This window comes from Notolepis coatsorum, assembly GCF_963971535.1.
Source record: "Notolepis coatsorum genome assembly, chromosome: 5".
In the NCBI taxonomy this organism is placed as follows: domain Eukaryota; kingdom Metazoa; phylum Chordata; class Actinopteri; order Aulopiformes; family Paralepididae; genus Notolepis; species Notolepis coatsorum.
Window position 1 is genome coordinate 177,817,028 of NC_140169.1, and position 24,538 is coordinate 177,841,565.

General features: G+C 44.7%; 1 protein-coding gene across 1 annotated transcript in view; it reads right to left on the minus strand.

Annotated features, from left to right (window-relative positions):
• The window catches only part of LOC311227983 (contactin-associated protein-like 5), a gene marked incomplete at its 3' end in the record, with an annotated part of 332,216 nt that overhangs the window by 136,117 nt on the left and 171,561 nt on the right, over positions 1-24,538 (minus strand). Inside the window, exons 7-10 of the mRNA XM_084313868.1 lie at positions 23,093-23,236; positions 13,059-13,218; positions 10,012-10,118; positions 432-551 (exon numbers count right to left, since the gene is read on the minus strand). Of these exons, the coding sequence (XP_084169994.1) occupies positions 432-551; positions 10,012-10,118; positions 13,059-13,218; positions 23,093-23,236 (531 nt within the window). The remainder of the gene's footprint in view (positions 1-431; positions 552-10,011; positions 10,119-13,058; positions 13,219-23,092; positions 23,237-24,538) is intronic.

The following is a 24,538-nucleotide window of genomic DNA, read 5'->3' on the forward strand; positions in this document are numbered from 1 at the left end:
TTCCGAAAAAGCCTCTAAAACGATTTCCCTCACTTCACTCGGAGCCGTGGCATATTTGACTGTATATATTAGTAACCTTTGTGATCGGGACGACATCCGCTTTCAAACTCACGTACACACATATACATACATGCATGAATAACACAGACATGCATTTACAGGCGAAGTGTACAGTACTACACACAAATCGCGGTGGGAACGCTTCATTTGAACCTCTGCAGGATCCGGTATTGAGTGACCCTTCTGGGTGGTGAACCTGTCACCCTAAAGATCTCCTTCTGGGTGGTGAACCTGTCACCCGTCAGCTTTGTCACCAAGTGACAAGTGGACTTTTATACGGTGAGACGTCGCTTATATGGTGAGATGTGGGATCCAGGTGGAGCGCTGAGGGGTATGAATGGTGACAACTGCGGGACCCCTGGTGATCTCACCTGTCATGTTGCAGTAGACCTGTGTGGTCCCCAGGGGGCCACTCCCATCCGGATCAATGGAGAAATAGCCAGAGGAGCCGCCCATCAGCTTGTAGGCCTCGCAGGAGGGCTCGTAGATGGCTGGAGGAAAGAGAGGGAGGGAGGCGTCTGGATAAACAATCAATCATACCTTCAAGTGCCCAAGCATAAACAAATAAGACACGTCGACAGTCAGCTATCGGCCTATCGACGGGGGGAATTGAGGGGAGCTTTCGGTTTTTCGATCTGGGTTTGCTGTGTAATCTTTGGCTGGCTGGGGTTGATCATTTTGGTTTGGCCTCTCTTCCATCCCTAGATTGGTAGTTCTGGTTTTAGCCCTGGTTTAAAAAAAAAAAAAAAAAAAAAAAAAAAAACAACAACAACAACAACAACAACAACAACAACAACAACATACTTTTCTCCATTCAAAAGACTGGCATTATTATTTGACTGACATGTGTTGCCTGTGCCCTCATCGGAGTGCGATGACAAAGCACAGCATCCTCTTCATTAGGTTACCTACAGTAATAATGATGGAACCCACAATTCTAAACATCAGGCATCAACAGTACTTTCCTGTTGAGGGGGGAAATGTGGCTGCGTTTACATAATTTTTGAATTTTTTATAAAATGTTTATCTAGCACTAGTGGTGGCATGTTTCATGTTGTGGAGGCCCACCGATACGGAATGCTTATAGAGTAAACACTACACAGGCTTCCCAGCTGAGACGATAGAGCATGACACCATGGCCCCTTTTACACTGTAGCCTCTTTTACACGGATTGTTCAAGGCGGGAATGTTGTGCTGTTATTCCGCCTCGCTGTTCTGTATAAAAGGTGCAAACACAGAATGGGGGGTGGGGGGGGGGGGGGGGGGCATTGCCGTTCTGCCATTAAACCAGTAGAGGTATAGTATAGTCATATTGCCGGGATAGGGGTAGCCCTGGTGTCTGTGTAAATGGGACTGCCGGCATGTCGGGACAGGGGGTTATAGGCCTTCATGTAGCTTGTAGGTAATATCATTCATAACCACTATTTTCATAAGTGGAGCGCTGTCCCATGAGTCACTATCCCCACACCATGCGGGAATATAGGTTATGTCAGTTGTCGCACGAAATGTGGGATAGAACAAAGGCTGATCACTAGATATAATAATAATAATAATAATAATAATAATAATAATAATAATAATAATAATAATAATAATAATAATAATAATAATAATAATAATAATAATAATAATAATAATAATAATAATAATAATAATAATAATAATAATAATAATAATAATAATAAGCCAAACACAACTTTTACCATAACGAGTTTTCGTAAAAAGCACAGAGCAGTGAGTGACCGGTAGCCTACTGTAGCTCATACACCAGCCTCCAGACAGAGCTGCATCGCTACAGTGTCTACTTTTGGGACATGGAAACGTAGGCTATACGTGACATAACATTTAACGACCGTTAACACAATGGCCGCCAACAACGAGTTTACTCGTTATTGGCCGACAATCGAATAACGCCAATAACAAGTTTACTCGTTTTTGGGATCGTTATTTCGTTTATTCGCTATATCTATTCATAATTCATAGCTGGAGCCTCTGCAGACCCTTCAGAGCCTGTCTGAGCTGGCAGACGGTTAACAATGCCCTCTACTGCCAGGCGGAGCTATTGCATCTCATTGAAAATGAGCTGGTGTCAGGGACGTGCACAGGACTTTAGAGGGGCAGGTGCTCAAAGGCTGAAAAGGGCACTAATACCTGTGTGTGTGTTTTAACCGAGCGCGCACGGCGCGCTATCCAGATTTTTAAGGGCCCTTTTCGGGCGGGGGGGCCCCCTTTTTATGCTTTTTGGGGGGTTTTGGTGATCAAATATTGAATATTGAACTATAATAATCAGTGCAGGAGTTCACTTATCCTTGAAAGACACTGACTTAAAAGGCCCATACATCTCCATAAATGTTCAGGGGGGAGGGAATAAGTGCTTACCCTACAGACCCCAAGAAGTGCTGTATATTCTGTATTGTTTAATATAAATGCATTTTTTATTCCAATCCCGATTTGTATTTGAGATTCCCAAATCCGATCGGACTTGACTTCTTCGTGTCCCTCAATGAGTGTAATACCAGCATTCAACTGTATGTGCCACAGCGGTTTCTATCATCATCATCATCACCACCCACACTATGCATAAAATATATAGGTCCGCGGAGAGGCACGCTGAGGAGGCTGTGCAAACTGCAATGGAATATGGGGCATCTCTCTCTCTTTACCTAATATTTAGATTCTATCCTGAAATGTTTCAGTTGGAAGGGCAGTCTATATGCATAACGGTAAAAAAATAAAAAAAAATAATAATATATATTTTTTAAAAGGGCCACTTTTTTATGAGGCTCAAAAAGGCAGGTGCTCAAGCACCCCTTGGGCTCTATGGGCTTGTGCCACAGCGGACGTTTTTTTCAAGACGGACCGCTTTGAAAAACAATGCTCGATGTTGATTGGTTGGGAGGAAAAAGTTACCTTGATCCGCGCGCTGGGAGCGCTCCGCCCAAAAACGCTGCCGCCGAGAGCGCTTCAACGGCAGGCTCGGCGCTGGGAAAAGGAGCGCGCCTGTCGCGTCTGTAGCATAGAAATGAATGACAGAAAGGAGCTGACAACTCATAAAATGTCCGCTGTGGACACAAGCCCTATGTGTGCACGTGCCTGGCTGGTGTGTTTTAGGAGGCGATCTGAGCCGGGCGTTTATTTCTCCGCGATCACAGCTATCTGTGTGAACCGTGTATGGCTGTTTACCGTTGGCTGCTGTGGAGGGGGGGGGGGGGGCGAGCGTCCCGCTACGACGGTCATTTCATGTATGGACAAGGAGACATGCTAATGATAATCTAGCATTGATTTCAGGATGATTAGATAATCAGCCGAAAAATTACAACGTGATGACTGGATTACAGTAAAATGCCTTTTCTCGCCTTTTTCCTGGAATTACTGAAAAACACCCAAACAATACTCTATTCAAAACGGTATAAAATGGAAATATACGGATGAAAAAACAATCTGTCTCAGGCATGTTGACTAGAAGCAACTCCCTGAGGGTCGACGGCGTTATTATACCGATTGATATAATATAAGATATATTTTAAGTAGGGATGCTCGATATTGGCTTTTTTACCGATACCGATATTCCGATATTGTCCAACTCTTAATTTCCGATACCGATACCGATATCAACCGATACCGATATATGCAGGGTTTCCCCCCCAAAAAACGTAATAATTTCAGGTAACTAATAATTTCACTGGATGCATTCAAAAGGCTTTCTAAATGTAAGCATTATCTGTGCAAAATATGATCATTAAAAAAGGAAAAACTAACATTACATATCTCTTGTTGTTGAATTAAACTAACATGCATACTTTTGACAATAAATAAAATAAGAATTGGTTCTTACTTGCTTGCCTGGGTAAATAAAGGTTAAATAAATGTAAAAGATTATTATTATTTTATTTTTATTTTTTTAACCGATACCGATATTTTCCGATATCACATTTTACTGCCGATATCGGCCGATAATATCGGTCGGTCGATAATATCGGACATCCCTAATTTTAAGCACTCGCAAATGTCACAGTCTAAAACTATATCCATTGAATAAAGACCTGGCGATGAATGGGGCCCCCTGCTGTGTTAAGATGGAGCCTAAATGCGATTAGTAGCCTACATACATATCCACAGGTAGAGGCAACACTTGCAGCCAACAGGACTGGATATTGCAGAGCAGAGTTATTCCACTCCCTGCTTGTGATTTTCTAACCAGAAAGTACACATTTCACCTCTAATTGCACACGTTTCAAAATCCTATAGAGAAAGAGTGTCATAATAGCGTATCATCATGAGTTACGTGCGTCAAATTGATTATAATTCCCTCAGCTATTCAGACTGACTGCCCCAGTAGCCTGCTTGCGCAGTCAGCCAAATAAAAAAAAATATGCTGGGCTAGTTTGCTATTTTTTCATGGGAGCATTTTCCTCCTGGCGATTGAAAGGCAGCTTAGAATTCCATGATGGCAATAGCTGTGCATCCCTGAGATCACAGTGGGTGTGCCTGTCAGTTTGGAGATGCGGGTCGCCATATAATAATTGTATTCGATTGTATTTTTTAACCACAAAGGGGCAGTTCAAATACACCTACAAAGGAGTGGAGATGAAAGACTAATTGGGCAGAGAAGAAAGAACCATTTCAGCACCACGGACAGCATCCCAGTGCTCCATTTAGAGAATTGGGTTGAGGCCTTTTGTGGTCATGTCATACAAGCAAAAGACTGTTATCAGTTATATTATACGTTACAATAAGAGGTGTTGTTGTCTTACTGCTCCTGTGGTTTTAGGAGGTGTTGTTGTCTTACTGCTGCTGTGGTTTTAAGAGGTGTGCGGCTAAGTAAGTGGCGCAGTGGGCAAGGCGCTCGCCACTAACGCAGGAGATGCTGGGTTCGAGCCCAGATCTCGGCGTTGCTACCAGCTTGGCTGGTCGTTCATACTAATACAATTGGCAGTATTAGGGGGTGGGAAGCTGGTGGGTGGGGATCGGACGTTGTGGACAGCGACTCCTACTGGTCGGTTGGTGCGCCTGCAGAATCAGGAAGCAACGGGGGCGGCGTGACCCTCCCACGCAGACCCTCGCCGCTGAGAGATTGCGCTGTGCAGGTGAAAAGATGCGACGGCTGCCTCCTCGTGTACCGGAGGGGACACGTGATGCAAGGCTTCGTCCACATTGCAGCCGACCAGTGGGAGGCAAGGCCTAACAACGTTCGAGACAGGGGAGGGTAGAATTGGACAATACGAAATTGGGGATGGGAAAAAAATTGAAAAATGGGGAGAACAAGTAGACAAAAAAAATAAGAGGTGTTGTTGTCTTACTGCTGCTGTGGTTTTTAGGAGGTGTTGTTGTCTTACCACTGCTGTGGTTTTAACCCTCATGTTGTGTTAGGAATTGGCACCACTGACCGTTGTTAGCGGGTCAATGTTGACCCGGGGTCTAACTCAGTCCTGACCACTAAAAAGAAAGGAGTATCACTCAATATAGTTAATACTACATCCTAACTAACATTATGCATTCATAACCATATAATCCCATTGTAATTAGATTGTATGGCCCCCGAGACACATCATCATGTCTCTTATTTTTAAGATGAAAAGGAGGTTGTTCAATCATAATATACTAAATGTGAAACCCATAGATAATAATGTTTTCTGAATATAATAGAACAATATTAGAATATAACTTCTGAAAAAAAGTTTAGTATATTTATTATAATTTTATTTATTTATATCTAGTATTTTTATAGTATAGTTTTACCTTGACGGGTCAAGAATGACCCTAACACCACAGTCGTACCTTTTTTTCTGCAGATACCTTCAGAATTTTCAAAATGCTTAAAGTATTTTTTTTGCTGTGCTTATATGTGTTGTGGAGGATATCATAAAGCCTTGTTCTAATAAAATCAACTACATGGTAGTTCTTACATATTATAACCTTGAAACGGGTCGCTGGAGACCAGGGGCGTATCTAGACCCAGCACTTCAGTAGGGCACAGAAGGGCACCAAAAATTCTGAAAAAAATTGGCCGGTTTTGGCCGGTTTGTGGGCGAAAATGGGTGGATTTTGTAACAATTTTTTTTTAACTTTATTTCGGTTTTAGGGTTAGGTTAGGGTTATGTTATTTAATTATTTTGGGGAGCCAGCCCCACAAACTCCTGAAATGCATAGAAATCTATGAAATAAATAAAACAATCTGACATTTATATTAAAAAGAGGTAGCCACCCAAACCCCTAAAATACATAGAAATCTATGCATTTTGGAACAGTTACTATATATATAGTCAAGAAAGCATTTAGTCATACTTAAAGTTTAAAGTGCTTTACTTGCATTGAACATTGCATTGAACATTGAACATTGAGGAGACATCATTAGAAAGCACAATGTATGTTTCCATAGTTACGCAGATGACACACAATTGTACATCTCCGCTGAACCAAACGATCACACAGCTATAAACTCAATTTCCGCCTGTCTCTTAGCAATAAACAAATGGATGACGAACAACTTCCTAAAATTAAATGAGGGCAAAACTGAAATCCTACTAGTCGGTCCTATAACAAAAAGAGAAATGTTACAGAGCAATATGGGGCAACTTACTCCTTGGATCAAACCCGAAGTTACAAGTAAGTAACCTACACTGGCTTCTGGTAACATTTAGAATTGATTTCAAGGTCCTCCTCCTTATATACAAAGTATAAACATTGCGATCATCTACTACTGGTCTATTGAAGGTTCCAAGCCACAGTCTAAAGAAAATCAGGGATGCAGCCTTTGCTAACTATGCACCAAAGTTATGGAACACACTACCTATGGACATTAGGGAAGCTAGATCTCTTAATATTTTCAGAAATAAGCTAAAAACGTACCTCTTCACCATAGTAGTGTTGTCAAAAATATCGAAGTATCGATACATATCGATACTGAATATTTAAAAAGGCTTCGATACTCATTTCCCGAAGTACCGATACTTTCTGCAGTATCGGTACCAGCTGGCGAGTGTTCTACCGCAAGTTGTTGATGGGCTGTTCAGAGCGCTCAGCGTGCTTGCCCCCCCCGGCTCCTCCGAGTCCAGCCCTCCCCCTCACAGAGTCACAGAGAGCCGTCTTCTTCAGTTAGTAAACAAACATTTTAGCTGAAGATGGTAAATGCAGAGCCTCCGCAACTTGTGCTTGTGGATAAAGAAAGCAGCAGAAGTGCTGTTTGGAGGTACTTCGGGTTTCAAGTAAACAACGAAGGACAAGCTACAAATGCCCCAATGCTATTTGCAAGCGGTGTTATAGCAGTGCCAGCGCCGATCTCCATAAAGAAATGAAAGAGGTTCGTGACAGCTGCTCTTTCAATGTCACTGTGACTGAAGCATTAAACCATTAACTCTAGTTTAATACATGATACATTGTCTACTGATGGCGCATAATATCAACAGCTGCTTCGTTGTAACGTTACAGCTACCACCAACCGTTAGCTACTGCTAGCAGTTAGCCCCCTTAGCTTAGCTGGCCACCGTTATAAATACTGCATGGAAACGGAGTAACGTTAACGTGTAAACGTTATGTCGAGGTCATACAATACTACAGTCGACATAAGGTTAACGTTACCCCGTTTCCACCAAGTGTTTAAATAGCAGCAATCTTGTTGAAAATGTAACATTACTAAAATGCTCCGAGCATAGCCTCTCTCTCTCTCTCTGTCTCTCTCCATCTACCGCGCTACCTCTCTCTCTCTCTCTCTCTCGCTCTCTCTCTCTATCTCTCTCTCTCTCTCTCTCTCTCTCTCTCTCTCTCTCTATCTACCGCTACCTCTCTCTCTATCTCTCTATCTACCGATACCTCTCTCTCTCTCTCGCTTGCTCTCGTTATCTTTAAATAAAAACTGTTACTAACTGTTCAGTTTGTGAGGTACATGCAACACAGATTACAGTGTTTACATCTGTCTGCTTGAGAAAATACCATGTTCTGCATTTGCAATAAAAATGATTGAAGTGAGATGAACAGTTATTTTTAAATGTGTGATCTAAAGATAAACAAAGGGTTTTAAAAGTGTTATATTTATCTTCTCTTATAGTACCAGACTCGAAGCTGAGGAGAATCAACCAGCAACAAAAGCTAAATTTGTTAAAAACAAAAAAAAACAAAAAAAATATATATATATATATATATTTTTTTTTTTTTTTTTTTGGTATCGAAATGGTATCGAAGTATCGATACTTTTCAAGGTATCGTATCGAAGTCGAAATTCCAGTATCGTGACAACACTACACCATAGCCTTCTGATTGTACTGTAGCACTATTTTACTCTGGCCATTCTATTGCATAATTTTACTATCTATTCTACTATTCTATTATTGCACTGTATTATTGGTGTGCAAACCAGTCAACTTACAAAAAAGAGCCTGTTGGAGGATTTCAACAAGATAAATGCAGTGTAAAATATTTCACTATAATATTTCAAAGCGAAGTAAAAAATATTATAATAATTATTTGATCATGTTAAATGATCATTTGATCATGTTAAAAAAGGGAAAATAAAAAACATTTGTAAAAAAAAAAAAAAAAAAAAAATTATCACTGGGGCACAGATGATCATCAGTAGGGCACGTGCCCTACTGATAGTGGTCTAAATACGCCGATGCTGGAGACCCTGCTGCTGTGGTTTTAACTTAATGCATCCGTATTTTGCAGCAAGAGAGAGTCACACAACGAGAGGGAGGGCCTCCATACAGTATCCCTTGGGTTTTTCGACCTTTCCTGCACATTTTAACTGTTCTTCTTTTACTTATTTTATTCCAGAATGTATGTTTGTAAGTGCAAATAACAATACAGTATGTCAGCGATTGATGTGTATGGTCTAAATGGAGTGTATGGTGATTGGCTTACGCATTAAAAGGTCCCCAACTGAGAGCTCAATACTTTAATATCCGTTGGTCAGTTTAAATCTATAATGGCCAACCATTTCACCTCAGTCTGTAATTGCTTTGATTGATTTGAATTGTTTAATTGATTGACTTTTCGTTTTTGTATTGTTTTTGTATTGTGTATTGTTGCTCTCGATGTCATTGTAAATGAGAGCCTGCTCTCAATGATCTTTCGAGATTAAATGATGATTGAATATACTAATTAATGAAAGATATGCATATATATATACAAATATATACATATATATTTATTAGTGCTGTCAGGCGATTAAAAAACAGGATTTATAATTAATTAATCTAATTAATCGCATAACCATTTTCGGCCTTATATTCTATATTCTATAATCATATTTCAAATGGCATGTGTCCGGATGGGAGAATTCAGTACTGTATCTACAAAACCTTCTGTTTAATCATCTTCCATTTATTAATTTATGCTTAGATTTTTCAGGTCTGGTAAATTGTAGCATGGTGTTATTCACAGTCAAAGATAAAAAAAAAAAAAATTGATATTCTCATTTGGTTCATTACAATTTACTCAAGCCTAGTAACAGACACTGTATTTCTGACACTGGGAATAGATTCCCTGAGATCCATAGATGTCCCTAGAATCAGATACCAAGAACATGCAAATGGATCAAATTTTTTTATTTTTTTTTTAATTAATTTTGAGTTAATTTTCACAATGCGATAATTTACTGTGTAATTAATTAATCTAATTAACGCGATAAACTGACAGCCCTAATATTTATATGTGTATATTTACACCATACACTTCAATGGTGTATATATATTAATAGATCCTCAGGAATTTAACACTGAGAGCCACACGCCATTAATTGATTATGTGGTCACAGAGACTGGAACATCACTTTTCAGTAAGACTAGTAAGAGATGGCAGCTTAGGAGGTTTATAGCGCCAACTAGCTGCAGCTGTGTGCATGAAAATGCCTCAGCTCAGCGCGGGCCAGGGATGTATATGGGAATGTCGTGGGGGAAAAGCCGGTTGTTGTGGACCAGCTGTGGGGGGAAGGAGAACGCGAGACGAGGCGCTCACAGTTGTGGCAGGTGGCTCCGGAGTAGCCCGTTCCAGAGCAGTCGCAGTAGAAGCTGCTCCAGGATTGGGAACACTGGCCGTCGTGTTCACACAGGTTAGGCAGACATCTGAGAAAAAGATAAAAGATAATATATATCACAGGTTTGATGGCACAGTTAAAATGTCTCCGCCTCAGCAATCGGCCAATCTGTCTAGAAATCTATTTTAGGCATATCAGCACGATTACACGAGTGACATAAAATCACTTTGTAATTCTGGTGTGCTTTATGGACCTAAAATAAACTCTACATCTACAGTAAGGTAGCTCAAAGTGCTTTGCAGCATATATATATATATATATATACATATACAGCATATATATACATACATATACATACATACATATATATATATGTACAGTTTGTATATTATGTTTATATATTCTTTATTTTGTATGTATTTTCTTTTTCCTTTTGTATCGTATCTATTAATTTATGTATACCCCCCCCCACAACAATTGATGGACATAGATGGATGATGTTGTTTAAAGTATTTCTTATTAGTTTGTCTCTTTAAAAAATATATATTTACAAAATAATTACCACGTGACAAGGAAAGGATGCAACATGATGAAGAAGGATTAGTTGTAAATACAACTTAAAGTCATGTAAAGCCCCAAAAGCCCTTCTAAGCATTTGTGTTTTGAAAAACAATAACAGATGCATGTTGTGTGTGTGTATCTGTGTGTGTGTGTGTGTGTGTGTGTGTGTGTGTGTGCGTGCGTGCGTGCGGGCGTGCGTGCGGGCGTGCGTGCGTGCGTGCGTGTGTGTGTGTGTGTGCGTGCGTCCGCGTGTATGATGCTACCCTGATCTTTTCATTATCAGTTAAGCAGTTATTCCTGCTCACCAATAAATATGTTGTTTTCTGTGCCGTCCTTAAGACAGGCTTTAAAACCAAAACAGTCACATTGTGAAATGTTTTAATTTTTTTTATTTTAAACTTTATTTTTTGCGTTTATCGCTTTTCCTGGTCAAACATGACCGACAGATACAGTGAGGGTGAAACGGGAGAGAGAGCAGGGGAAGACATTTGGCAAATGACGGCGGGTCCGGGAATCGAACTCGGGTCAGCCGATCCGCGACGCAGCGCGGTACATGGTGTGCTACTGGAGCGCCCCCATTGTGAAATGTTTTATATTATGTTTTTGGTAGTAGTTGTGGTCTGCAAAGGCTGCTTTGTAAATCACAAACAATTTGAGACCAAATTCCATCTGAGCTTGTGACGCTGGTGGTCTACTCTAAACCATAAAGGAGACAAACACATTGTTAGAGTTTTATCTAAAAATAAATAAATAAATAAAGAAACTTCGCCATCACGTCCGAGTGCATGTTTACGGGATTTGAACACCAGCTCTTCACGGAAATTCCAAACCGCACGCTCCTGATTAATAGTCCCTTCCTCGAGCCTCCTTGAGTTTCGCATAATTGCCGGCCTTTCAAGCATGCATCTATAATTTCATACACTTTCATCTTTCACCCATTAATTGCAGCGGAGCGGGCCCGCCGCAGCACGGATAAGGTTGCAGCCAATGGTTTAATTACCATCAAGCTATTTCTATTGTTGTGTTCATAGGCACCCTCACAGGTCATGAAATTACAGTAGCTGGTGCACAGAAGTGCACACTTGCGATAAATTGAGTCATGAAGTTTGATGGACAGCGAGAAAAGGAGATTAACACGCATAAAGGTTAATCTTCCCGTCCTTTTAACGAAGCGAGGCCACGGCCCTTTCCCCAAAATACGCCAATGCATGAGAAAGCAGAGTATGACATCAAGGGAAGGATTTACAGAGAGCTGAACAAAACTGTGGATGAACGCCCATGCGCCCTTACAACAGCCTAGTCTGACCAAAACTGTGGATGAACCCCCATGCGTCCTTATAGCAGTCTAGTCTGAACATACGCTTTAGTACCACGGCCGATCTTAACGTCCGCCAACGTCGGGGCATACAGGTGTCTAACTCATGTTGCCCTCCCGGAAGCATAACATCTTGTTCCGTCACTCAGTCAACTCTTGCAACTTATTCCCCACTGAGAACCGTGCAGTCCTTCATCTCTCACTCTCTTTTTTTTTGTTTTTGTTTTTTTTTGTTTTTGTTCCACACATCCTCTGACAGTATCTGTAGCTTGCCTCCGATTTACATTCCGGGCAACAGAACCCCGGTAGTTGAGATCTGACATGAAACGGGAGATTCCCCTCAGGGTGGAACGCGGGGGGGAGGGAAGAGAGAAAGAAACGCCAGCTCCTCTTGTTTGTCTCCCCCGCCCCCCCGCCACATAAATATTCCGGGGCGACTTCAACACCGTGACATCCGCCGAGCTGGTGCGGTAGCTTCCACTAATCCCACTCATCGGTCCCACAGCGGCGCGGGGTAATGAGGGACAGGCCGCCGTACAGGACGTGGGAGAAGCAGCTTGTTAGCGGGGTCCTCAGCCAGAGGAGGGTGTTACCGAGCTCCATTGCGGTTTAATTGGATGATCCTCTCAGTAAGCCTGTCTCTATTGGATGAACTGTCTGCGATTTACAGAGAGCTGAAATGCTCCGCGGGGGAACATGATGCTATCAGCAAATAAACAGTGTGGGCACTGGTGATTTACCGTCAACACCCAGACCCAGACATCCTTTTAAACTGTGTCCGTTATACACTCTAAAGAGTTCTAAATAGAGTTCTGACGAGGCAGCCATCCTTACTTGGGATGTTTATTAGTGGGAATGTGGAACAACTGCCCTGAATGACTGCATCTGACCGGGTCCCTATAACACTCCTAATCCTAGATGCACAAGGGCTCATTTCATACTTCTGACGAAGAAACAAACAGCTCTGTTTTAGTTTGTGTATTGTGTACATTTAGAGTTCAAGACAGTAGATATTGAGGATTTTGGTCTGATGTACATTATCACATTCACTGGTGACTAATTGGAATACATGAGTTGTACAAAGGACTTGTACAAAACAGACTTATACTGTATGGTTCTTCACGTAAAAGGTTAAGGGGTAAAACGCCCTACCTGTCTCTTATGTTGCATGTGTCAAACTGGAGCTCATTGTAGTTTCCCAGCAGTCCCTCCTGGACGAGGCGGAGGTTCACCGGGTGACTGTTGATGTATATGAGACGCATGCACCCCTGGAACGCCAGCGTCGGGGTCCTACAGGCAGTGGACGGACAACCTGTGGTACAAACATCAACACAGCACAAGGTTAGACGCTCCCCAGCGGTTTGAATCATGTCTCGCTACTAAATAAAGTCATAAAACATTTTTAAAGATCCGTGGAAATGGCATTCACGGCACTGAAAGCTTCCGCTATGTATTTCTGAACGCAACAGACCTTTGGGAGGGGGTGTCGATTTGATTGATGTTTGATTGACATCCAACAGTAGGCTACCTACGCATTGGAGGGCGGGGTTCAAAAATCCAATTGTATTGGACATTGCTTTTTTTTTGTGTGTTCACACTTTCTTTGTACGAATGGTGATGAATAGATCTAGGTGCAGACAAAAGGGATAAAAATGGTGGTAAGAGATTTGTCATTTTATGGGATCTTTAAGCTCTTGCTATATTACTGTTATATACCTACCTGCTGTATTAGGTCATGTTCACAGCAGACAATTGTACATAGCAGACAATACACATAGCTGGGACGAATCACCTTAAAAGCTAAAAAAAATCATACATGTGTGACCACAAATAACTAAATCTAAAAACTAGAGTGCTAAAAACCCACATTTGTGGTGAAACCGGAAGACTGAAGCTGCATAGACAATGAATTGGGAAAGGTGTTATAGATGACACTGAGAGCGCCCAGGGGAATGTTCTGAGTATACGCGTACATTTTCTGTTTCAGAACGGAGAACTCTAGGCTACTATGGAATAAAGATCATCAAAAAGTTCATACCCATTTATGCTCAATAAAGTAGCTTCATGCCTGATGACATCACACATTTAAGTGTCTTACTTCTCTGGTTTCTGGTGTGGTAAATATTGACGTTGAATTTCATAATTAATATGTGGGAATAAATTAGAGACCCATAATGTAAAGCCAGATGTATCTTTCAATAGCAGAGAGAGACTCAGTGGCTAAAACAGTCTCAACTGTCAGTGGAGACAGCTGCAGCAGATAACAACAGCAATAGTCATTCTCAACCCCCACTCAAGCAATGACTAAATTAGAGAACAAACACCTTTTCGAACTGACTGTATGTAAATGCTGATTAGAGACAGCTGAGTTGACCACAGGGCAGACCAGTTTAGACTTGCTGAAGAGATGATTAGGCATGGACACTAAGTCACAAACAAAGTTATCTATTAATCAACTGTTTAGTATCAAAAGAGTAAACCATAATATTAGAAATGGGTAAATTCATATATACGGGAGATACAGTTGGTAAAAGGTTTATTGGAACAGTACTCGGCAATCAGTTGAGTTGAAAGATCACACCAAGGAGGGGGGGCCATAAAGACCCCCCTTCTGATCACGGAGGGAAGAGAGACCACATCAAGGAAAAGGGGGGGCCATAAAGACCCCCCTTCTTATCACTGAGGGAAGAGGACATCACACCACCCCCACCCGTGGGACAAGACCCAACCTCCCACAAGAAGAAGCTGGATTGGACCAAAATGTGCTATTATTGGCTAGAAATTATAGGCTATAAGGGCCGACAAAGTGTTATTCTGGAGCCCAGACCCCACCCAGGTCTGCGTGCTCCAACCGCCCCCCACCGAGAGACTACTGCTGAGCTGTTTTAATGTAAGTAAGCCGAATGGAACCACACCATGTTTGGTTAGAATAGAATGTAAACTTAGCTTAGAAACCAGGCTTACTTATATACAAAAAGGGCTTACAGTATTGTCAATGTATGTTCAAATTATGTTAACGAGTGACTGTTTTGTGTACCTATTGGGGTTTGAGATGCAAAACCTTGTTGATTCCTGTACACAGCAGCCATGTTAATGTTGTCTGATAATCTTTTGTATGTAAAAGGCAACTTCTTATTCACCCTTGGCCTCTGGCTCAAATAAATGTTGAGTTGAACTATAGTTCTGGTTTGTCTGGCTACACGTTTATTCTTCATCTGCTTTAAGTCAGATGAGGAGACCAACAATTCTATCACGTATGATCCATTTCTCCTCCTTCCAGATAAGCAATCCCATTGTACTGTACTACAATAACCTTAGATTATTGTGGGATTCTGTAGGAATATACTACACTGGCTTTGGGGGAGAGTAGCTCAAGTTCACAAATATTGATTGAACTTTCCAAGGCTATGGAAATAATATAGGCTAATGGGATTCATAATTTGGGTGTTTTAATATTGTTCCATTAAGGCGTTCCAGTGTCAGGGCCCTGAAATTGTGCATCCTGGCTCACTGGCACACCATGGGGGCTCAGGAGGTAGAGCGGTTGTCTGGTAATCGGAAGGTTCCCGGTTCGATTCCCACTCCCCCCGGGCAGCGTCCTCAAGTGTCCTTGAGCAAGACGCTTAACCCCTAATTGCTCCCGATTAGCAGGTTGGCACCTTGCACGGTTGCCTCCACCATCGGTGTGTGAATGTGTGAGTGAATTTATTTGCATTTATTTTAAATTTGTTGGACCTTATGGTGTTCTTGTTTTGTTCTTGACTTATTGTTATGTTTCTTCTTGACTTGTTTAAAGAAGACGTGTCCGGTCCATGGGGACATTAACGTGTGTTGTCAGGCCTTACAAATAAATTTGATTTGATTTGATTTGACTTTGGATAAAGCGTTATATAAATGCACTAGGGCTGACCCCTATTAGTCGATTAGTCAACTAATCGGTCGAAAGGAGCCGTAGTTGACCAGCCAACCTCTTAGTCGAATATAAAAATAAAATAAAAAAAGATTATAATATAATTTTTTTTATTTATGAATTTTTTATCATTCTTTCCATTCTTTGCTAATGGCATGCATACCAGAAGCTAACTGCCTACAAAAACAGGCACAGAGGCACTGAAAGAGGATTTCACCCATCTAATGAACACACTAGACTAGACAAATATCAAGATGTATCCATCAGTGGACCAATTGCATGCTTTTGCAGAGGACAAGAAGCCTTCCGTCGACTCCTTCAGACATTAAGCACCCCCCACAGCCCAAATGGAATGATAATTTTTTTTTTAAGAAAAAATATTATACTTTTTTTTAATTATTATAATTTTTTTGTTGAACAATAGTCGACTAACGGCAAATTTTGGCCAATCATAGTCGACCATCCAAATCCTTAGTCGGGGACAGCCCTAAAATGCACCATTAACCATTTTACACCGAAATGGAACAGCCCCGTTATATATCGTATTTGCTTATCGCGTCCCGCTCTGAGCCTTATGAGATACCCCTTATCTCCTATGGTACCTATTGTACCCCAACGAACAACTAAATGCACCCACACCTGAAGGAGCCCCCGCCCCTATGGAGGCGTAGCCTATATAACCATGACTCTGGTCACCAAACACTCTTCCTCTATTTTCGTTCCATCGTATCGGCTGCGTGCACCATACGTAACTAGCAGGATGAAAAAGATCAGAGTCATAATGTTGAAAGCTTACCGGAGGTTGCTGGCCCCTGGCATCTTCGAAGCATGTTTTCAGCGACACGACGGGCCTATGTTGATGTTCCTCGTCTGATGACAGCAGATCAAGGTTCAGCTGTACAAGATTGGCTGTCGGGCCAGCTTGTACCCAGGTAGGCCCTGTGTCTTCAGGCATGGGTATTAGTGTTAGTAATGCTGGTTTGTTTTGTTACACAACCATGTTGTGTGTTGGCGCCGGGGGCAGGATGGTTTGGTGAACGTTCACTGCAGTGAACGGTTTCCAAACTGTCTTGGGCGTGCTGCTAAACATCTAATGCTATGCTACATGCTATCGCTAATGCCACATGCTACCACTACTGCTACATACTAACTGCTACGCTGTTCTAATGTCTCCGCCGTGAGATGTTGTCACTTCTCCCTCCTCTTGCCCGGTTCATCAATGAAGGTCAGTCGGTGGCTGTTGTGTTTTTTTTTGCTGAGTCCTATTTACCTTTTTTCGGGTAAATGGGTTGACAACAGGGTAGGCCGTGGCTAGGTAGCCTAGCCAGGTATGTTACCTTGTGTTCCGGCGGGGTCTATGGAACGGTGTCCCCATCTGGAGCCGATGCGTGAGCTCGGCGGTGTAGCAGTAGAGCTATATTACTGCAGGATGGGACTTAACGGCGGGTTATGGCTCAGCTGGCTAGTTCCTATCCACATTGGCGTCGGGTAGTGGGGCTATGGGTCCAGCCGACATGGTAAACATGTTGCGTGTCTGTGCGCAGGCGGTTGTTGATCTGGGTTCCACATCGCCTCACGCTAGGCTGTAGTAGTATAGGGGCAGGGCCGCCTGGGAGAAATGTGAGGCCCTGTGCGAATTTAAACGCAAGGCCCCCCACCCCCTGAGGCGGCCCTGTGTAGTGGGCTATTGTTTCGTTCTGTCACTCTGCTATGAGAAGGTCTGTCTTGCTACAGCTTTCTCTCCTCTCAACCATTCATACTGACGGTCAATCGGTATACTGGGGGAGTAGTGCGGGGGGGGGGCTTTGTTTACCTTTTTTGGTAAATGGGCTAAGCTAGGGCTGGTGTGCTGTTGTGAATATTTTGAATGAAGGCGGGACTAGTTCGCTCTGGTCCGCCTCCCCTTAACGTTGTGTATATGGGTTTGCTCATTCTACAGTATTTTGTGGTTTAGTTCTTTTATTCATTTAACCCTTTCATGGTGCACCACTGGGTCGGCCTGGCGAGTGGCTGGTGGGCTGTTAAAGCCTGTACCGCCACGGTATGGAATTGGCAGCGATTAGAACTGTGTTTTCGAATTGCTGTTTTTTTCTATTAAAAAAAATTGTGTCTGGTGGCGGAGCCTTGAGGGCCAGCCGATGTCGACACATCGCGCGAGGTTGTTGACGTTATTAGCTTTGACCCAGCCACAAGCTATAACCGCTCAGGGTTCCCCTCTCCGCAGGGGACTTTGGTCTTCTGCTGGAGCGCGGGCGGTATTGTCCTAGGCCCTACACCGCCTCACACCGCGCAGCCAGAAGAAGAGAGAGCACGGCCTCGTCAGCCGCGATGACGAGGCCCTCGACAGGCGGCCATGTTTTCCCCCGCCGGAGGTATCCTGGGCGTTGATTCGACAGGTGTCCACAAGGCCGACAGCCTTGGCGGCCGATGGATCGGCCATGTAGGATGGGTTCGGCTTGAACAAACAAGCCGTCACCGTCCTGCCGCGAGCAGCAGGGGGGCTCGAAACCTTTTGAGGCACACAGTGCGGGCTTCCCCGGCCTCGCCTTCGCCAGGCCAGGTATCATGTTGGTGCCTCCCACTCCTGAAATATTGGCAGTTGTCGCAGGCACGCGTGATTTGGGGTGGTAGTAATATCACTGCAGGGCTACGGTGTGTAGGAACCCATGGGGTCCTTACACCTTGCATGTCCGGCTGCAGAACAACTCCTCAGCATGTTCTGGAGGGGTGTTCAGTGGGGGGGCTTTTTTCATCGGAAGCCCCCCGTATCAGACCGGCCCTTTCTGTCGGGGTCCCCCCTTGGGTGCGATTGCCTCGTGGGTGGTGTCAGGGTCAGATGTCCCGACACGGAACGCGCTGCTCGCACGGTTCCAGGGTTGGCTACGCACAGCGGGGGGACCGGGCCAACTATCTACAGTTCCTGGCGGACCTGGGCCACGTGACGGCTGGTGCGTTGGGAGTGTCATCACATATGACTACGGCAGTACCATATGTCGAGGTGGATGGAGAGAACGCTGAGTCGGGGACTTGTGTTTACACAACCCCACCCGTTTTCAGGTTTGGTACAGACCCTATTGTCAGGGTCTCCAGCAGTGACAGCTCTGGTCAACGAGATCCAATCTCTGTGGACGAAGCAAGCCATCGTCGTGGCGTTCTCCTCCCGGTGTTCTCTGCCTGAGAAGTCGGGAGGGAGGGGTGTAAGACCCAGGCTGGACCTGTCCCATGGGAAGGTTCAGCATTTTTTGGATCGTCTCCTACCTGTTGAACACTGTCAGGTGGGGGTCTGGTTCTCCTCCATAGACCTGTAGGATGCGTATGCGCATCTCCGATCTTCCATCCTAGGGCTTACCTACGCTTCCTTTGCAGGGTTAGCGTATGAGTACCAGATGCTGCCGTTCGGTTTTCTCTGGCTCCCCGCATCTTCACCAAGTGCGTGGAGGCCGCACTGGGGCCTCTGCGTCGTCAGGGGTTACGGAGTGTTCTGCCCTGATGATGTTCTGGTCCTTCGCGGTCATTGTGGATCGTCAGGTCTCGTACCAGGCAGGTCTCTACCAGCCTGGGGTTGCTGTAGACTGGATGTAGAGTACTCCTCTTCCCAGTCAACGGTTGGAGGGCTACCGCCCCGTTTCTATCCTTTGTTCCATATCAAAGGTAATTGAGAGGCTGGTATATGAGCAGATAGACAACTACCTGACTGAACATAGACTATTGTACCAGTTCCAATCAGGTTTCAGAAAATCACACTCCACTGACACCTGTTTACTGTACCTGACAGATTATATAAAACGGGAGATGGACAAGGGGAACTACTGTGGGATGGTAATGTTGGACCTGCAAAAGGCGTTTGACACGGTCAACCATTCCATCCTACTAGAAAAATTGAGAGCGATAGGCTTTGATAGCAAGTCAGCCAAATGGGTCAAGTCCTACCTGGAGGGAAGAGAACAGGTGGTAGACATCAATGGCACCTTGTCCTCGTCCCTTCCAGTGACATGTGGGGTCCCCCAAGGAAGCATTTTGGGACCTCAACTGTTTTTAATATATATTAATGACATGAAATCGGCATGCGATAGCAACCTGTTATTACTAAGGTCAATCAAAAAACCAAATTTTTATTTCGAATTTCCTCGTTCATAAATAGGAACGCTCTGAGGACCCTAGCTGGAGCCCTCATCCAATGTCACTCTGACTATGCTTGCACTTCATGGTACAGCAACATATCAAAACAAATGAAGACAAAGCTCCAGACCTCCCAAAACAAACTAGTGAGACTCCTGCACAACCTTCACTTTAGGACTCACCTAACGCCAGCCCACTTTAGCAGGCTGGGATGGCTTAAGGTTGAAGAAAGAGTACACCAGCTTAAAATGCTACTGGTTTTTAAAGTACTAAAAGAAACGGTCCCCAAGTACCTAGTCAATTATTTTAATAAAGTAGGAGATGTCCACAAACACGCCACAAGAGGAAGCCCCACGGACCTGGTCCCGCCGAGAGTCAGGACATGCATGGGGAAAGATGCATTTTTTTACTCTGCTACGGTAATGTGGAATGCCCTGCCAACATTTTTAAAACTCCTGAACTCCCCTCTCGGATTTAAATCCGCCCTAAAAACATGGCTCAGCAGCAACTCAAATTGGTCTTAAAATGTTTTTTTATCTCTTTTATCATAACTTGGCTTTTATTTCTTTTATCATGAGTTGCTTTTAAGGGTTTGCGGATTTTCTTTTAACATTAGTTAACTGTATGAGTTGTCAGGTTAGGTGTTTTTATAAAAAAAAATTAGAATGTGTCCTGTCAGTGTACATGTCCATTTGTGTTTCTGTGCCTTTTTATGTTCCATGTATGGACCACAATGGAAACAAGCCTTGGCTTTATTGTGTTTTATCCATTTTTGACCTGCGTTATTGACACTGTTATTGTCTTGTCTTTTAAAATGTTTTTTTTGTCATACGATTTGTTTCAAAATAAAGTATTCAATTCAATTCAATATGGGCATCCCTCTCAGAGCGTGTTGTCAACACGCTCGGGAGGTTCTGTCCTAGGACGGTTACGGCGCTGTCTCACGTTGCGTTTTCACCGACGCCTCCCTCGCTGGTGACGCGTCGGGCCAACGCAGTAGGGGGCAGCTATGTTCTGCGCTACGTTCAATGTGTTGGTGTTGAAAGCGGTCCTTCTGGTCCACAAATGGTGTTGATCAGGACGGACGATACGAATTCAGTGTCGTGTATCGACAGACAGGGAGGAATACGCTCCCCCTGTCTGCACCAGGCGGCGGGCGGCTGGCTATGGGCGTCCTCCATCTGCGCGGCCTGAGGGCTCCCCACATCCCCGGCAGGGAGAATGTGGGTGCAGGTGTACTGTCGCGGGGCGGTCCTCATCCTGACGGGTGAGGATTACGTCTGGACATAGCCAGGCAGGTCTGGGACCGATGCCGTGCCGCCAGGGATTCTTCCCCATACATCTGTTAGGTCAGTTGTTGGGACGGGTACGTTGAGGGGCGCAGGTTCTTGATCCTGATTGTGTTACCATCCGGAATGCGCATGCTCCCTCCACTGTCGCGCTTACGCGGGCAGATGACGTATGTTCCAAGTGTGTTGTAAGGCGGGGGGCCGTCTCCTGCCCCCTGGATGCTGTCCTTAGTTACCTCCAGTCTCTCCTTGATAGACTGTCGGCTTCGACGGTGAGGGTATATGCAGCAGCTATATCCTCCTATCATGAGGGGTTTGAGGGGATGTCTTGTTCAGCCACCCTCTTGTGAAGCGTTTCCTGCTTGGCGCTCGACGCGTTAAGCCGGTGCAACGCTCCTGGGCTCCGACTTGGGATCTTCAACTGGTCCTCGGTCGGTTGTCCTTGGCCCCGTTTGAGCCGCTCGAGCAGGCGCCGTTGGAACAGCTGTCGTTCAAGACCGCGTTCTTGCTGGCCGTCACGTCCGCTGACGCGTGGGTGTGCTTTGTGCTCTCTCGGTACGCCCAGAGTGCCTGTCTTTCGTTCCGATTATTGTGCCACTCTGCGGCCTAATCCTGCCTTCGTGCCTGTAAATATCCGGAGTTCTTCCGCTCCAGGGATATTGTGGTTCAGGCGTTTCATCCGCCTCCTCACGGTGGTGAGTTAGATGCAGGCCTTCACCTGTCATGTCCGGTCCGTGCTTTGGGAATTGCCTCAGCCGTACTCAGGACCTCGGGGTCACCGTTCAGCTTTTTGTCTGTCACTGTGGTTCTCATGCCGGTAAGGCACTATCGAACAGCGCCTGTCCCATTGGTTGTGCGAGGGCATTGCCCTCTGCTACACGTTGGCTGGGCAGGATCCCCCTGGGGGCGTCAGGGCGCACTCCAATCGTGGTGTGGCTGCCTCTGCCGCTCTCCTGGGTGGGGCCTCGGTGGAGGACATCTGTGCTGCAGCTTCATGGTCCTCCCCGGGTCCCTTTGTAAGGTTTTACCTCATGGACATGACCGGGGGTTCTGTCTCCCAGGCGGTTCTGGGGTCTGTGGCCTTCCTGCTTCCCGTCCTTTGGTAGGGTAGCAGGAGTGTGTGGGTATGGGCCACAGTGTGTTGAGTCACACGTGGTTCCGCCTGTGCGGTGTGTTCAAGGGGTTCTAGTTCCATCTTGTTCGCATTCAGGTGGAGTTGACTGCGCCCCCCCTTCACTAGGAAGGATGGGGTGACAGGGCTCCCCGCACCCCTTGATGTGGGCTTACGGGTCCTCAGGGGGTACATCTGTCGGGTCTCGCGTCCGCTCTAACCCATATCTCATAAGGCTCAGAGCGGGACGCGATAAGCAAATACGATATATAACGATAGGTTATGTATATAACCTAGTTATATTAGTATTGGCTGAGCGTCCCGCTCTGCGCGGCCCTGAGTTCCCTCTTGAGGGATCTTTTCCTGGAACGAGATTTGGCGAGGAAGAGTGTTTGGTGACCAGAGTCATGGTTATATAGGCTACGCCTCCATAGGGGCGGGGGCTCCTTCAGGTGTGGGTGCATTTAGTTCTTCGTTGGGGTACAATAGGTACCATAGGAGATAAGGGGTATCTCATAAGGCTCAGAGCGGGACGCTCAGCCAATACTAATATAACTAGGTTATATACATAACCTATCGTTATTGTTAGTTAGGTGTTAGTTACAGCCGTGCCCTGCTATGATACATCAAAACATTTCTGGCATTAAAAGCTTCTATGGGCGTCTTTAAAAAATTTAATAAAAAATGTACCTCAGTAATTTCCTTTTCCCATCGCACTCAATTCCATTTCTGTCTTTTTTGAGCATCGTCCACTGACCTCCAAAGTGAACGTTTCCCACAGAGACCAGCTGCTCCCAGAGTTCAACAGTGGACGCCGGCTCGCTGTCCAGCATCAAGGTGACCTGCAGATTCCTGGTGTCCAGACTGACGGAATGCCAGAGGCCATCATTCACCCGGTGACCTGAGGAGCCAGAAACAATTCCCGTTCAGCATGATTTAGCTGGAGCGGAGTCCAAAGCGTCCAATAGCGCAGATGGAGACATATGTGTGTGCGGTGATGATCCTGTTCTAACCAGTGTGTGTGTGTGTGTGTGTGTGTGTGTGTGTGTGTGTGTGCGTGTGTGTGTGTGTGTGTGTGTGTGTGTGTGTGTGTGTGTGTGTGTGTGTGTGTGTGTGTGTGTGTGTGTGTGTGTGTGTGTGTGTGTGTGTGTGTGTGTGTGTGTGTGTGTGTGTGGAAGATGTATGAAGTGTCCACCATTATAGAGTGTTAAGGTCAGCAGTCGCCTGCTTTAGCCATGTTGTCTCCCAACATGTCTCCCACTGGGGTTATTATGGAAAGCCTCCTGGTCATGTTGGGGTGGGATGCGGGGGGAGGGGGGGGGGGGTTAAAACGCACACACACCTACAGGGATATTTCTTTTCCTAAGTCATTCTCCATTACATCATGTTTCCTCCTCTGGCCCTCTGGGGAACCTTACAGCGTTCCCCAGCGTTCTACTGTGTAACCCTATTTTTACACAGTAGATTAGGATCCCAGAGCGCGCGATACTCAGGGGGGGAGGGGGGGGGGCGAGGCTCCTCCATATTAGACTGTGGTCTGATGCGCTGCGTTCTCTCCCCTCCGTCACACATGACCGTTTGGCGGAGTAAGCGCCGTAGCCACCGGGGACTGGTTAGCGGTGGCGGTCGGACGTGCCCTTCCCCGTCTTCCCTCGCATCTATCTATCACTGGGCCGTTTCAATAGGATTCTGCAGCCTGACAACCTTGGAGTGAGGTGGTATAGTGAGGCAGGAGCTTGCACACTCAAGGAGGCAATCTGTGTGAAGCCACTGTTGCCTTTAATATGACACGAGGATGTATTTATTTATTGGCCGGGCGGATGCGTAACAAACAAAACACTCACCCTGTGAATCCAAATTTCCGGAGCTCTACACTGCCCTGTCAGAAACATCCCCCCTGTGTTTGACGATAATAGGGTCCTCTGTGTAATATGTCTGACTTCTTGTCACTGAGTCCATTCATTTTTAATGTTGTGCACCTTGAATTGGAACCGCATAGCCTATATGTCCCTCTATTTCAGAAACTTCAGATTCTAAATATCTATAACATAAATATTTTTCAAATATGTGTTTTTATTTACAAGATTCATTCTAATGAAGGGAACATTCCTGTACAATTTAAGACCTACTTTAAAAACACTCTATGAAATATAGAGGTGTGAAATTATGGAATGATTTTCTCCATCTGGAAAAAAAAAACTCT